Source organism: Oncorhynchus clarkii, chromosome 21, assembly GCF_045791955.1.
Source record: "Oncorhynchus clarkii lewisi isolate Uvic-CL-2024 chromosome 21, UVic_Ocla_1.0, whole genome shotgun sequence".
Lineage (NCBI taxonomy): Eukaryota > Metazoa > Chordata > Actinopteri > Salmoniformes > Salmonidae > Oncorhynchus > Oncorhynchus clarkii.
Window position 1 is genome coordinate 30,602,503 of NC_092167.1, and position 16,073 is coordinate 30,618,575.

Consider the following 16,073-nt stretch of genomic DNA (forward strand, 5'->3'; position numbering starts at 1 on the left):
AGAATGTAATCCATTTTAGAATAACAAAACGTAGAGGCACTATTTTATTTCTTAAAACCATTATTTACCTACGCCAGTCAGGTAAGAACAAATTCTCATTAACAATGACAGCCAACCGGGGAACAGTGGGTTAACTGCCTTGGCGTATTTTTACTTTGTCAGCTCAGGGGTTCTATCCAGCAATCTTTCGGGTTACTGGCCCAACGCTCTAACCACTAAGCTACCTGCCGCCTATAAGGATGTTATATCATTTTACTATCAGGCACACAATCTCAAATGTCAAGTGTTAAATAGCTATGTTTATTGCCCTTACACTATGTTCAAGGTGGTAGCCTACACAAAAAATGGAGGAAAGAGGGATGTGGTGTCCATCACACATGGACCATTTCACTCGTTTTAGAGCTTCTTTCTTATATTTGGAAGAACTGGTAGATCCAAATATTTAAAAAATATTGAGCAACTTTTCTCTCTCTGTCTTTGCTCATTTCTGCCAAAGATCAGGTTGCAACATTTTTACGTGGGTTTTGCGCACGCTTCCATGTGTTTTCTTTGAGTGTGTCGGTGCCTATTACCCAAATAATGCAATAATCATCGGTGGGTTGTGATGAGAGGAGTATATCGAGTCACGCGTGATATTCAAAACAAAAGCATAATTCATGTCCAGGCTGTTGAGTCACTTCCTTATGTGAATCCCCATCATCATATTATATCTTGTCGATACATAAAATGCTGAAAAATAAGCCAGATTTCGCTTTTTCAAATGATCAACAGCAGAACCGTATGAAATACCTGTGGTACAATCAGTAGCCTACACCCCTTTGTTGATAAATATTTATTTGAAGCTTCTGATGTGCTGACCATTCTGAAGAGGCATCTCGGGATTTGCCCTAGAATAAACTCAAACTGATGTACAACATATTTCCACCAGTCACAGTGCGTTATTTCTGTCCAAAATTGCGCAGTTTAAAGGAGGTGTGCTGTGCAGACCAATCCAAACCTCGGGATCTATTTGCGTCACTTGGGGGGAGGGATAACAGAGAGGGGCTCGGTCTATAACTACTCCGCTGACTAAACACTGATCGGCGAATCGAGCGCCAAGGCATTTTAACAGTTAACTGAAAGACTACTAAACAGCTCAACGGTTTTCAACTGAAGATTGTGACCGTTTAAACGATATAACTTTATTATAAATAGGCCTATCACTTTAATGTATTGATTTTAAGTTTACATTTGTAAGGATTGTTTTCCGCTTGACGTTTTGCCGCCAGACAAGTCTATCTGCTGCAGTTACATTAAGCCAATTGATAAATCGCTGCTTTTGAGAGGATTCAAGAGACATTACATTACTTTATCATGTTTCCAGACTCAAGCACCGGGTGAGTAGCATAGACTATTAGCTAAATTTAATTAATTCCTTTCGTGTTCTGGACGCGCTTCTCACATTGTTATGCGGGCAAGTGCGTAGCCTAATAGGCAATTGCATAATTATATCATTGTATTTACTAACAGTACTCATCCGCAACTTGTATTCAATGTGGTGCTACTGTAGGTCTACCACACATGGTCAACTGTGCAAGTGGAGGATATAGTTGTGTGTGTGTGTGTGTAATTTTAGATGAAACACCAGAAATGGATTTGTGTGGATCGGACGAGTCACATGCGATTGGGGCAGCAGAAAGAATTTGATATTTTCATTGAGATTAAATGATAGTTGAAATCATGTTATCGAATAAGAAAAAAAATATCCTCCCGTGTGTGTGTCCTTGGGAGATTCGACACTATGGAGCCTCACACTCATTAACACACAGACTTAGATTATTGCTCAAAGGACACACACACACACACACTTCAACTATGTGTCGTGATCGCATTGACTATGACATCCATTTGTTTTATTATAAAGTATTACTATAAGTAAATTATATTCTAACGTCTATCTCTCTTATTTCTGTGAGTTTCAGGTACAGCTTCGAGGACTGCAAGGCCACAGCAGACTGGCTGTTGGCCCAGACCTCCGTTCGCCCCGTGGTTGGCATCGTGTGTGGTTCAGGAATGGGAGGACTGGCTGACATGCTGAAAGACCAGGTGGCATTCAACTACAAGGACATCCCCAACTTCCCCCAGAGCACAGGCATGTAGTAGTAGTGTATATCTGTCTACTTATTTTCTTATTTGGTGAATCTGCATTGCAGATGTACAGGGCAAGGTATATGGGGTCTATGTTGGCCATGTTACCTAACCAGGGAGAATTCTGGGCTCAGATTATAGCCTATGAAAAACAGCTGCACTCTTAGGAAAAAAAGGGTTCCAAAAGAGTTATTTGGCTGTCCCCATAGGAGAACCCTTTTTGGTTCCAAGTAGAACCCTTTTTGATTCCAAAAGCGTTCTCCATAGAAATCACCTTTTTCTTCTAAGTGTGGTTCTATAAGATGTTTTCTGATTGGTTGCTGTGCGTCGTCAGTGCATTCTAATTGGTTGTTGTATGTTACAGTGCATGGCCATGCTGGACGCTTGGTGTTTGGGACACTGAAGGGAAGGCCATGCGTGTGCATGCAGGGACGCTTCCACCTGTACGAGGGATACGCCATCCAGAAGGTATGTCTGTCTACCAACATACCATGTAGAAACTGTAGGATTCAGACATATGGTGTTCTTCTGGATTACTTTAAATGATAGGTAGAGAAGATGGATTCATTATTATGCCTTTCTTGACAACAAGATGAGTCAGTCAAATACACAGGTAAAATATAAAATATACCATACATAGAAGTAAAGAGAATAAAAACACATAGTATTAAATCAACTAGCCCAGGTATTCCCAAAGTGGGGTACGCGCAATGCTGTCGGGGGTACATCAAATATATATATATATATTTTTTTTCCCCCACATTTTTAAACAGTACATTTATATTTTCCAACGGGGCTATACATTTGGGTGATTTTTTTATTCTTCCCTGTGTAGCCTCATTTCACTGCCCAAAATAAAATTAAACCATCTAGTGTTCAGTGAAATAATAACACAATGTCAAATACAGGTAGCCTAGTCAAATAATTAACATCCAATCACGTTACTCTCTCACTGGAAACCTTCACTCTTGCGCAGACATTTAGAAACGAAACATAACCATTTGAAAAATAAGCCACCGGAGGTTTTGGAGTGAAAGTAAAGACGACTTTCGAGTAGTAAGACGTGTTTAAAAGCAACAGATACCATTAATAAGAAAGGGCTAGAAGATTATTATATGGTGAGCTACCGAGTGGCGAGGACAGGCAAGCCCCATACTTTTGTGGAGGACAGTCAAAAGTTTATACACACCTACTCATTCAACGATTTGTCTTTATTTTTAATATTTTCTACATTGTAGAATAATAGTGAAGACATCAAAAGTATGAAATAACACCTATGGAATCATGTAGTAACCAAAAAACTGTTAAACAAATCCAAATATGTTATATTTGAGATTCTTCATAGTAGCCACCCTTTGCCTTGATGACAGCTTTGCACACTCTTGGCCTTCTGTCAATCAGCTTCATGAGGTAGTCACCTGGAATGCATTTCAATTAACAGGTGTGCCTTGTTAAACGTACATTTGTGGAATTTCTTTATCTTATTGCGTTTGAGCCAATCAGTTGTGTTGTGACAAAGTAGGGGTGGTATATAGAAGATAGCCTTAATTGGTAAAAGACCAAGTCCATTTTATGGCAAGAACAGCTCAAATGAACAAAGAGAAATGACAGTCCATCATTACTTTAAGACATGAAGGTCAGTCAATACGGAAAATTTCAAGAACTCTGAAAGTTTCTTCAAGTGCAATCGTAAAAACCATCAAGCGCTGTGATGAAACTGGCTCTCATGAGGACCGCCACAGGAAAGGAAGACCCAGAGTTACCTCTGCTGCAGAGGACAAGTGCATTAGAGTTACCAGCCTCAGAAATTGCAGCCCAAATAAAAGTAACAGACATCTCAACATCAACTGTTCGGAGGAGACTGCGTGAATCAGGCCTTCATGGTCGAATTAGTACAAAGAAACCACGGACACCGATAAGAAGTAAAGATTTGCTTGGGCCAAGAAACACGAGCAATGGACATTAGACCAGTGGAAATCTGTCCTTTGTGAGACGCAAAGTAAATGAACAGATTATCTCCTCATGCGTAGTTCCCACCGTGAAGCATGGAGAAGGAGATGTGATGGTGTGGGGATGCTTTGCTGGTGACACTGTCAGTGATTAAAAAGAACAGCATTGCTACAACAGCATTCTGCAGTGATACACCATCCCATCTGGTATGTGCTTAGTGGGACTATCATTTGTTTTTCAACAGGACAATCACACAACACACCTCCAGGATGTGTAAGGGCTATTTGACCAAGAAGGAGAGTGATGGAGTGCTGCATCAGATGACCTGGCCTCCACAATCACCCGACCTCAACCCAATTGAGATGATTTGGGATGAGTTGAACCGCAGAGTGAAGAAGAAGCATCCAACAAGTGCTCAGCATATGTGGGAACTCCTTCAAGACTGTTGGAAAAGCATTCCAGGTGAAGCTAGCTGAGAGAGGTGTGTTGAGTGTGCAAGGGTGGCTACTTTGAATAATCTAAAATCTAAAATATTTTGATTTGTTTAACACTTTTCTTTGGTTACTACATGATTCCAGATAATGAAAAACCCTTGAATGAGTAGGTATGTCCAAACTTTTGACTGGGAATGTATGCGTGTTCCAGATCACCCTGCCTATGCGTATCTTCAGCTTGCTGGGTGTAGAGACGGTCATGCTGACCAACGCTGCTGGCGGTCTCAACCAGGACTTCAAAGTGGGAGACATCATGATCATGAAAGACCACATCAACATGCCCGGCTTTGCTGGCAGCAACCCACTTGCTGGAGCAAACGACGACAGGTAGGCTTGGCAAGTGTGTGTGTGTGTGTGTGTGTGTGCATGACAGAGAGAATTTTGTTTAACTTCTTTACGCTCACAATAGTTATGTGTAGGGAGGGATACACTGATATTGTCACGACTCCGACCGAAGGTGGCTCCCCTTCCCGTTCGGGTGGCGCTCGGTGGTCGTCGTCGCCGGCCTACTAGCTGCCACTGATTATTTCCTCCCCCTCCTTATGTGTTTATTGAGTGCACCTGTTTATTAGTCAGCCGGCCCGCCTGGTTCCTTGTGCGGGATTAATTATTGTGACCTTCTGTTTTGTGTAAACTTGTGTGCACGTCTGTGGGTTACGTGTTTTCCCATTTTCGTGGGTTTTGCTGGACAGTTTAAGTCCCCCTGTTTGGGGCGTTTGTTTTGTTATACGCCCTGTGTTTTCGTGGGGTTGGCTTATGTTCGCCGTTTTTTGTGCATTAAAGTAGCACTCCCCTGAACTCTCTGCTTCCTGCGCCTGACTTCTCACCCACTACACTCAGAACGTTACAGATATGACATTTTTGGCCGATACTGATATCCAATATTTTCCTTGCCATAAAACCCGATACCGATAACCGCTATTTAACACTTTAGTGGCCTTTTAAGCATTCTAGTACAGTGAAATAGTTGAAACACACACACGCACACTAACCAAAAAGTTATTTTGTTGGCATTCACGTCTGTCCCCATTACCAGTAAAACATCATCAAAACCTATTTCTTTCACTTACCTGCTGTGCTGTTTCGTTGTTCGTTTGTTCAGTCGTTTCATTCTCAACCAGGATTTCATCATACATGTCAAGCAGTGAAGTTTCAGCTCCGTCTGTGGCCTCTCTTCCTTGGTGCGCGCTGTCACTGTGTCCGTTTCCATCTTGTCCAGCTGTGTATGTAACATTTCACGTAAACCCTGTTTCTTGTCTGCGTCCAAGTAGCGGTCCTTGCACCTAGCATCGAGCATGGTGGCGACACAGTGAAGAGGCTCAGAGAGAATGACACCTAATCGCTTGGTCACAGCCTCTAGTAGAGGACTTTTTTCAAGTTTGCATCCCACGGTCTGTCTGCAGTTTTGTTGAGCAGGCGTTTCATCGCCATAACATCACGTCTGCTGCAGACGTAGTTGATGAGCTTATTTCTCGAGTCAGTTGGTCGAATGGAGCTAGGAGTGTGTTCATGATTCCAAGTTTCAAACATGTTCTCAAATGCCATTGAACAGAGGTAGAGAACCAGGACATTCTTGAGCATGCAATACGGCTTTGCTCAGTACGAAATCCTCATTGACCCACTGTGCTGTCAGACTCTGCATGCTCATGGGGCTGACATCGCTCGTCCAAATGTCGGTAGTGAAGCTAATAAGAGTGACGCTCATAGCAAGTAGCTCATGGAGGTGAGTTTCAACAATACTGTGTAACTCCGGTAGGGCAACATCTGAAAAATAGTGGCTACTTGGTGGTGTGTACCGGGGCTCGAGGTGCTTGACCAGTCGGCGAAAGCCAACAACATCCACGACAGAGAACGGTTGACTGTCAAGGGCAATGAATTCCATTATCTTGGCATTAATGGATTTCACCGTTGAAATGTTCTTGCTCTTTCAAATGACTGCTCGACTTGAACTTGTTTAGTTGTTGGAAGTGTGCACTTTTGTTTTTATTCAGCTTTTTTTTCTAAGTAGTCGCTGAACTTCTGGAGGGTGATGCACTTTCAAATGAGTAATTAGGTCTGTGGTATTGAAAGATTTCTCTTTCTCCCCTCCTCGGGAAATAACAGCAGCACAAACGTTGCAGATGGCCTTTCTGTTATCTTCCTTCGAAACACCAAAATAGATCCACACGGCAGACATTGTGGGCTCGGTTAGGAACGCCGTGTTGCACGTGTAGCGCTGTATTTTTCGTGGCGTCATTACATCATCTACCTACGTTATATAGGTATGCACGTCATCTACCTACGTTGTATGGGTATGCACGTCATCTACCTACGTTATATAGGTATGCACGTCATCTACCTACGTTATATAGGTATGCACGTCATCTACCTACGTTATATAGGTATGCACGTCATCTACCTACGTTATATAGGTATGCACGTCATCTACAGTGCCTTGCGAAAGTATTCGGCCCCCTTGAACTTTGCGACCTTTTGCCACATTTCAGGCTTCAAACATAAAGATATAAAACTGTATTTTTTTGTGAAGAATCAACAACAAGTGGGACACAATCATGAAGTGGAACGACATTTATTGGATATTTCAAACTTTTTTAACAAATCAAAAACTGAAGAATTGGGCGTGCAAAATTATTCAGCCCCTTTACTTTCAGTGCAGCAAACTCTCTCCAGAAGTTCAGTGAGGATCTCTGAATGATCCAATGTTGACCTAAATGACTAATGATGATAAATACAATCCACCTGTGTGTAATCAAGTCTCTGTATAAATGCACCTGCACTGTGATAGTCTCAGAGGTCCGTTAAAAGCGCAGAGAGCATCATGAAGAACAAGGAACACACCAGGCAGGTCCGAGATACTGTTGTGAAGAAGTTTAAAGCCGGATTTGGATACAAAAAGATTTCCCAAGCTTTAAACATCCCAAGGAGCACTGTGCAAGCGATAATATTGAAATGGAAGGAGTATCAGACCACTGCAAATCTACCAAGACCTGGCCGTCCCTCTAAACTTTCAGCTCATACAAGGAGAAGACTGTTCAGAAATGCAGCCAAGAGGCCCATGATCACTCTGGATGAACTGCAGAGATCTACAGCTGAGGTGGGAGACTCTGTCCATAGGACAACAATCAGTCGTATATTGCACAAATCTGGCCTTTATGGAAGAGTGGCAAGAAGAAAGACATTTCTTAAAGATATCCATAAAAAGTGTTGTTTAAAGTTTGCCACAAGCCACCTGGGAGACACACCAAACATGTGGAAGAAGGTGCTCTGGTCAGATGAAACCAAAAATTAACTTTTTGGCAACAATGCAAAACGTTATGTTTGGCGTAAAAGCAACACAGCTGAACACACCATCCCCACTGTCAAACATGGTGGTGGCAGCATCATGGTTTGGGCCTGCTTTTCTTCAGCAGGGACAGGGAAGATGGTTAAAATTGATGGGAAGATGGATGGAGCCAAATACAGGACCATTCTGGAAGAAAACCTGATGGAGTCTGCAAAAGACCTGAGACTGGGACGGAGATTTGTCTTCCAACAACACAATGATCCAAAACATAAAGCAAAATCTACAATGGAATGGTTCAAAAATAAACATATCCAGGTGTTAGAATGGCCAAGTCAAAGTCCAGACCTGATTCCAATCGAGAATCTGTGGAAAGAACTGAAAACTGCTGTTCACAAATGCTCTCCATCCAACCTCACTGAGCTCGAGCTGTTTTGCAAGGAGGAATGGGAAAAAATGTCAGTCTCTCGATGTGCAAAACTGATAGAGACATACCCCAAGCGACTTACAGCTGTAATCGCAGCAAAAGGTGGCGCTACAAAGTATTAACTTAAGGGGGCTGAATAATTTTGCACGCCCAATTTTTCAGTTTTTGATTTGTTAAAAAAGTTTGAAATATCCAATAAATGTCGTTCCACTTCATGATTGTGTCCCACTTGTTGTTGATTCTTCACAAAAAAAATACAGTTTTATATCTTTATGTTTGAAGCCTGAAATGTGGCAAAAGGTCGCAAAGTTCAAGGGGGACGAATACTTTTGCAAGGCACTGTACCTACGTTATATAGGTATGCACGTCATCTACCTACGTTGTATGGGTATGCACGTCAGCTTTGACATCGGTTTTGCACATCGGCGTTAAACTAGACATTCCAATGTTGGCATTTTTAGCTAATATCGGCCCATTCCCATATGCTTACCTATATATCGTGCATCTCTAGTTTTGTGGCATTGAGGTGTAACCATCTCTCCCTTCCTCCCTCCCTCTCTCACTTTCCTAGGTTCGGTGTGCGGTTCCCCTGTATGTCGGACGCGTACGACAGAGAGCTGCAGCAGCTGGCTGTGGATGTGGGACAGGAACTAGGCTACGGTGACTTCCTGCGCGAGGGCGTATACTGCGTCCTGGGCGGGCCCTCATTCGAGACCATCGCGGAGTGCCGCCTGCTGCACAAACTGGGAGCTGACGCTGTCGGTAAGTCTCATCTCCACCGTGCCTTCCCCTAGTTTTAATCACAAGACCGTCTTAATGCTCCGTTCATTGCATTTGACATATTTGCATATTTTACATTTATATTTGACATTTGACATATTGAACTCAAAATCTTCTCTCATATTGAGGAAACATAACTGATGCGGTTATCAAGCGTATTTTCCCTATGTCTGTACTGCTCTAACGTTCTTTCTCTCCATCTCTCTCAGGCATGAGCACGGCTCACGAGGTGATCGCGGCGCGTCACTGCGGCATGCGTGTGTTCGCCCTATCCCTGATAACCAACAGGGCTGTGATGGACTACGACAGTGAGGAGAAGGCCAACCATGAGGAAGTCCTTGAGACAGGCCAGCACCGCGCCATCCAGCTGGAGAAACTGATCTCTACCATGGTCACCCGCATGGAATACAACAACACCAACGCCTAAATGAACGAATGGAACCAACCACCAAACTCATCGAAATAGAATTCCTACAATGGGAATCCCATTTAAGACAATGGGTGGACTGGCGGCCATTTTGAGTGTACCAATAAAGTGTAAGTGAAATTGCCTTGGTCTGAAGTGCAAAACCCATTCTAGGAATTCAATTTCTATGGTAAAACTGGCTCTGGATCAGTAGAAACCGACCGCCTTGAAGTTATGAAACCCAATGACCTGCTTTTGACACAAGATTGCCTGCTCTGAGAGCTGTGTGGAACAGTCACTTACTGGCTGACCTCTCACGCTCACAGTCCCACTTTTTAAAACATTCTTCCCATTTTCAAGACGATGGTGTACATTCCTGTCATGCGCGACTCTACAGGCTGTCTCAAAAATGTTTATCGTTATTATTATTGTCTATTATAAGTTGATAATGTTAACTTAATATTGAGCTGCATGTGTAAATGTCTTGATTTAACTTAACAATGAGAAAGCTATCGATCTGCTGTACATGTCTTTTAACGTATGTATCCTGTCTAATGTACATTAGTTGTTGACATAAAGTGTTATTTTTGCTCTTGTTCTTTTTTTAATATGAATGTGCTTACTAAAGTTTATATTTATTCATGTGATCAAGTCGATTGGAGGATTTATTGGTTAATGATACCGAAGATTGTCTATTATAGTAACAAGATAGTCAAATGACCGCTCTAACAATGGAAATAAATGTTCTCAAAGATGGAAGGCAGACGGGAGGAGGTGAGATCAGGTGGGACCATTCTAGCCAATGAGAGGGCATATACGCATGTGAACAACAGTAGTTTTTCTCAAAGTGGCCTGAATGCCATCACTTACATCAGTACATTTGTAACAGCTGAAACATTACGAAACTTCTATTCGATCAAATACGCTTAATGTAAATCGACACACTCTTATAGACCTCCCCACTTGGGTCTATTTATCACACAGACAAATTGTGGGCGGAGTAAATTATATTATATATAATTATATTATGAATTATAAGTTCAGAAAAGTTTGAGGAAGAAACTTGGGAGTATTTTTCGTGGGTTTATACATTTACAATGGGACACATTCCATGAGTCTGATATTGATTTTTGGAAGAGATGTTAGCTTTGCTCAAAACCCAAATTATGACATATCCACATGAATATAATTGTGTTCCTGGAAAAGTTTATTGAAGTTTTGTATAGATAGAAATGGAAAAGGTACATCATTCCATAATAAGAGCGAGCATAACACAATTCCAGAGTGCGCACTGTAAACAACAGTCGTGATTGCATAATGCATATAAGACATTTTATTATCAACCTACACAGAAAAATGGCAACTATAGAATTGAATGTCATGGCAATAAGAGTGTCATACTGTTTCTGGTTCCCTCAGTCTATTTGGCAAAATGTCTCCAACTGTACTTTTACCCTCCTCCATCCATGAATACATCTGACATTACATGCGATCAGGTTGATGCCTGCTATTCCAATCAAAAATCAGTCATCGCTTATAACCTACATCACAAATACTAAAATACAAATAGCCACTGGGCACACACTGGTTGAATCAATGTTGTTCCCATGTCGTTTCAATGAAATGACGTTGAATAGACGTTGACTTGACGTCTGTGCCCAGTGGGTAGTTTCATGTTCCCCTTGCAGAACACTAAACTTTTTTTTTTAAATAAAAAGCTGTGATATCCTTGAAGTGTCTTTGGCATCCATTAAAAATGAGGATATCAAGTTTTGAGTATGTGGCATTACAAGGATATTGTGGGGGTTTTCCCACTGAAAAGTACTGACATACACGACTTCTAAAACAAATTGTCATGCCGGTGATTCAATCCTCTAAGGATGATGAAGTACTTCCAAATTACAATAGCTCTTTGCCTTCTTTCTCAGCAGAGAAAATCCTTTTGACCCAAACTCCATGCCAACACCCCCATTGCCTATTCCTGAAACACAGGTCACAAAATGGCTTCCAAAAGGAACGTTGAAAATATGACAAGGCAATTGTGAAAATTGGCACAAGATGTAAAACAAAAACTTTAGGAAGTTTCCTTCCTATCCAATAGGAGGCCGTATCAAAATTCCCTGCCGTCTTCCTCTATGTTGTGGCGCCATGTGAGTAGAGTTGTCTCCCTCTGTTTCTAAGGTAACAGGCAATGTTTTGGCACATGATCCCCATATTAAATGTTGTAAACATTACTCAAGTTTTTTTTTATTTTTATCCATGGATCCCTGCAATGCAGAGAGGAAGAGCCAGAGAAAGGCACTTCTGAAATCACATTAGTGTAGTCTGGTGCAATAACATCAGTGAGTCCATCATCTTTAGGCAAACATGGTCAGGGTGATCCACTGTAGACAGAGAGGAGGGGGAGAGGTAGAGAGAGATGCAGCGAGAGAGTACAGAGGAAGGGGAGAGAGCACATAGTCACTTTAATAACTCTACCTACATGTACATATTACCTCAACTAACCGGTGCCCCTGCACATTGACTCTGTACCGGTACCCCCCTGTATATAGTCTCGCTGTTGTTATTTTACTGCTGCTCTTTAATTACTTGTTACTTTTATTTCTTATCTGTATTTTTTTTTTTACTGCATTGTTGGTTAGGGGCACGTAAGTAAGCATTTCACTGTAAGGTCTGCACCTGTTGTATTCGGCGCATGTGACTAATAAAATTTGATATGATTTGATTTGACTTTTACGTCATCAGAACTTTGCTCATTATGAATAGTGACATAAGAATCACATAACAAGGAACCCCTTTCAACTGTGTAGGCTAGCTATGACTGAGACAACACTCTTATACTCCGATCAACTGAACAACAACAAAAACGTAACAGAGAGATAGAAATGTGAGATCAGACCTGGAAGAAGTTGAGTTCTATGACTCCATCAGAATCTGCGTCCATCGTTTTGAAGGTTTCTGTAGGTACAGTAGTGTTACGAAAGTCAGTTAAACATGTAAAGCACCCATACGAATATGACATTCACTATTCTGAACATTTGGATCAAGATCATACATCATTGGCCAATCTGAAACATCAGTGTAAAATATACCTTATACAAGGACATCGTATGGATGATGAATATCATCTATCTATAAGCTGACTCGGTGAGTGAGTTTATAAGGAAGTGTATTGGAGATGTTGTACCCACTGTGACTATTAAAACCTACCCTAACCAGAAACCATGGATGGATGGCGGCATTTGCGCAAAACTGAAAGCGCGAACCAACGTATTTAACCATGGAGGTCTGGGAATATGGACGAATATAAACAGTGAAGTTATTCCCTCCGCAAGGCAATCAAACAAGTGAAATGCCGGTACAGGGACAAAGTAGAGTCGCAATTCAACGGCTCAGACACAAGACGTAGTCTCACGGACTACAAAAAGAAAACCAGCCTCGTCACAGACACTGACGTCACGCTTCCAGACAAACTCAACACCTTCTTTGCCCGCTTTGAGGATAATACAGTGCCACCGTCGTGGCCCGCTAACAAGGACTGCACCCCCCCCCTCTCCTTCTCCGTGGCCGACATGAGTAAAACATTTAAACGTGTTTACCCTCGCAAGGCTACTGGCCCAGACGGCATCCCTAGCCGCATCCTCAGAGCATGCGCAGATCAGCTGGCTGGTGTATTTATGGACATATTCAATCGCTCCCTATCCCAGTCTGCTGTCCCCACATGCTTCAAGATGGCCACCATTGTTCCTGTACCCAAGAAGGGTACAGGAAGAAGTAAATGACTAGTAGCACCCCGTAGCACTCACTTCTGTCATCATGAAGTGCTTTGAGAGACTGGTCAAGAATCATATCACCTCCACCATACCGGCCACCCTAGACTCACTTCAGTTTGCATACTGCCCTAATAGGTCCACAGACGATGAAATCGCCATCACACTGCACACTGCCATATCCCATCTGGAGAAGAGGATTACCGATGTAAGAATGCTGTTCATTGACTACAGTTCACCATTCAACATCCTAGTACCCTCCAAGCTCATCATCAAGCTGGAGACCCTGGGTCTCAACCCGCCCTGTGCAATTGGGTCCTGGACTTTCTGACGGGCTGCTCCCAGGTCGTGAAGGTAGGAAACAACATCTCTACTTCATTGACCCTCAACACTGGAGCCCCACCAGGGTGGGTGCTCAGCCCCCTCCTATACTCCATGTTCACCCACGACTGCGTGGCCGACCATGCACGCCTCCAACTCAATCATCAAGTTTGCAGATGACACAACAGTAGTGGGCTTTATTACCAACAACGATGAGACAGTCTACAGGAAGGAGGTGTGGGCACTCGGAATGTGGTGTCAGGAAAACAACCTCTCACTCAATGTCTACAAAACAAAGGAGATGATCGTGGACTTCAGGAAACAGCAGAGGTAGCACCCCCCTATCCACATCGAAGGGACAGCAGTGGAGAAGGTGGAAAGTTTTAAGTTCCTCAGCGTACACATCACAGACAAACTGAAATGGTCCACCCACACAGACAGTGTGGTGAACCTCAGGAGGCTAAATAAATTTGGCTTGGCAGTCAAAACCATGACAAACTTTTACAGATAAGAGCATCCTGGTTTGGCAACTGCACCGCCCTCAACCACAAGGCTCTCCGTAGGGTGGTGCGGTCTGCACAACGCATCTCCGGGGGCAAACTACCTGCCCTCCATGACACCTACAGCACCCGATGTCACAGGAAGGACAAAAAGATCATCAAGGACAACAACCACCTGAGCCACTACCTGTTCACCCCGCTATCATCCAGAAGGCAAGGTCAGTACAGGTGCATCAAAGCTGGGACCGAGTGACTGAAAAACAGCTTCTATCTCAAGGCCATCAGACTGCTAAACAGCCATCTGGCCACTTTAATAAATGGATCACGAGTCACTTTAAACAATGCCACTTTAAATAATGCCACTTTAATAATGTTTACATATCTTACATTACTCATATCATATGTATATACTGTATTTAATACCATCTATTGCACCTTGCCTATGCCGCTTGGCCATCACTCATCCATATATTTATATGTAAATATTCTCATTCACCCCTTTAGATTTGTGTGTAGTAGGTAGTTTTGGGGGAATTGTTAGATTACTTGTTAGATATTATGGCATTGCACTGTCACAACTAGAAGCACAAGCATTTCGCTACACTCGCATTAAACATCTGATAGCCATGTGTATGTGACCAATAAAATGTGATTTGATTTGACTGTACTCACTGAACATGGTCTCCAGCCTAACCAGGCAGGTAACAAAGTTATCAAAGTCAACTGTCAGGTCGGCCTCAGTGTAGCGCAGAATGATCAGCTGGAACAGGTGGTTCTTCAGCTTGAAGCCTGATGACACAGACAGAAAATTGACAAAGGCAGGAACCATTTAAAATGGGTTTAAACCCACCAGATATGCTTTTATAGGGAACAATGGGTGAAACATATGCATTTCTATTTTCAGTTATTGTCGGTTCGCCATGTGTCCGTACTGTGGCTAAATAAAAGTAGTGATGATGCACTACAGAATAAAAAAAACAGATTGAGGTTTAAGGGAAAGAGCTACTGGACCTGCTGCCTCCAGAGCCATCCTCATCTCATAGGAACTCATGGTGCCTGACTTGTCCAGGTCAAACTGACGGAATACAGTCTGGTGGAGGGTTGGAGGGAGAGAGAGAGAGAGAGAGAGAGAGAGAGAGAGAGAGAGAGAGAGAGAGAGAGAGAGAGAGAGAGAGGGACAGAGATTGAGAGGGAGACGAGTGTAAATGCTCTACGGAGACTGGACAAGGAACTAATGACGAGAGCGAAGGCTCAGTTCAAGCGAATGAAGCAAGTGAATAGGAGAACAGGATTTTCAGCTCGGCTCACCAGGTATCGTTTAATCTTCTCCCACAGCACGTGGAACTCTGCCAGTCCCAGTTTACCACTACCATCAGTCTGAAGGACACGGTCAAGGAATCCTGTTTATACAGACAGTCACAGAGAGAGACCAGACAGATGCCGAAAGACCAGACAGATGGGACTAGTACTGTATAAAGAATTGATTGAAGTACACCAAGGATACGTCCATCAGGTTGATCATAGTGCGACAAGCTTCCGGTCCAAATCCATCTGTCTTCAGATCTTTGTCTGTATGTGTGTGTGTGTGTGTGTGAGACAGAGAGACAGAGAAAAATAGATTTATACGCATCTGTAAAATCCAAATCTGCCTGGAAGGACCGACAGTGTGGGTCTCCGTTCGAAGGATTGTGAAAGATCTCGAGTAGGCTCACATATACAGAGATACAGTGCATTCAGAACGTATTCAGACGTTTCTATAAATGATTTGCAAATGTTTTTTTTTAATTACCTTGCCTAAAAAAATACCTTCCCTGCTTAAATAAAGGTTAAATCAAAAATGTAAGTATTCAGACCTTTTGCTATTTAGACTCTAAATTGAGCTCAGGCGCATCCTGTTTCCATTGATCATCCTTGAGATGTTTCTACTACTTGATTGTTGTCCACCTGTGGTAAATTAAATTGGTTGGACGTTATTTGGAAAGGCACACACCTGTCTATATAAGGTCCCACAGTTGAAA

At 42.5% G+C, this 16,073-nt stretch overlaps 2 protein-coding genes across 2 annotated transcripts in view; one reads left to right on the forward strand and one right to left on the reverse strand.

Moving 5' to 3' along the window:
- Nucleotides 1-1,047: 1,047 nt before the first annotated feature.
- On the forward strand, nt 1,048-10,111 carry LOC139378868 (purine nucleoside phosphorylase-like). The gene is made up of 6 exons (XM_071121437.1): nt 1,048-1,376; nt 1,962-2,131; nt 2,492-2,595; nt 4,723-4,898; nt 8,850-9,040; nt 9,268-10,111. Exons 1-6 carry the CDS (start codon nt 1,354-1,356, stop codon nt 9,483-9,485), a joined length of 882 nt encoding a protein of 293 aa, XP_070977538.1. The 5' UTR covers nt 1,048-1,353; the 3' UTR covers nt 9,486-10,111.
- Nucleotides 10,112-10,650: 539 nt separating this feature from the next.
- Nucleotides 10,651-16,073, reverse strand: part of LOC139378869 (calpain-1 catalytic subunit-like) — a 39,330-nt gene continuing 33,907 nt past the window's right edge. The window contains exons 17-22 of the mRNA XM_071121438.1: nt 15,560-15,624; nt 15,364-15,432; nt 15,067-15,145; nt 14,728-14,844; nt 12,364-12,422; nt 10,651-11,848 (exon numbers count right to left, since the gene is read on the reverse strand). Of these exons, the coding sequence (XP_070977539.1) occupies nt 11,822-11,848; nt 12,364-12,422; nt 14,728-14,844; nt 15,067-15,145; nt 15,364-15,432; nt 15,560-15,624 (416 nt within the window). The 3' untranslated portion in view covers nt 10,651-11,821. The remainder of the gene's footprint in view (nt 11,849-12,363; nt 12,423-14,727; nt 14,845-15,066; nt 15,146-15,363; nt 15,433-15,559; nt 15,625-16,073) is intronic.

What these genes read in the sequence shown, in the direction of transcription:
- LOC139378868 (XM_071121437.1), top strand. Translation starts at nt 1,354, where the DNA reads ATGTTTCCAGACTCAAGCACCGG. An exon ending in CAACTTCCCCCAGAGCACAG is followed by an intron (nt 2,132 to 2,491) that starts GCATGTAGTAGT and finishes TGTATGTTACAG; the next exon opens with TGCATGGCCATGCTGGACGC. An exon ending in AGGGATACGCCATCCAGAAG is followed by an intron (nt 2,596 to 4,722) that starts GTATGTCTGTCT and finishes TGCGTGTTCCAG; the next exon opens with ATCACCCTGCCTATGCGTAT.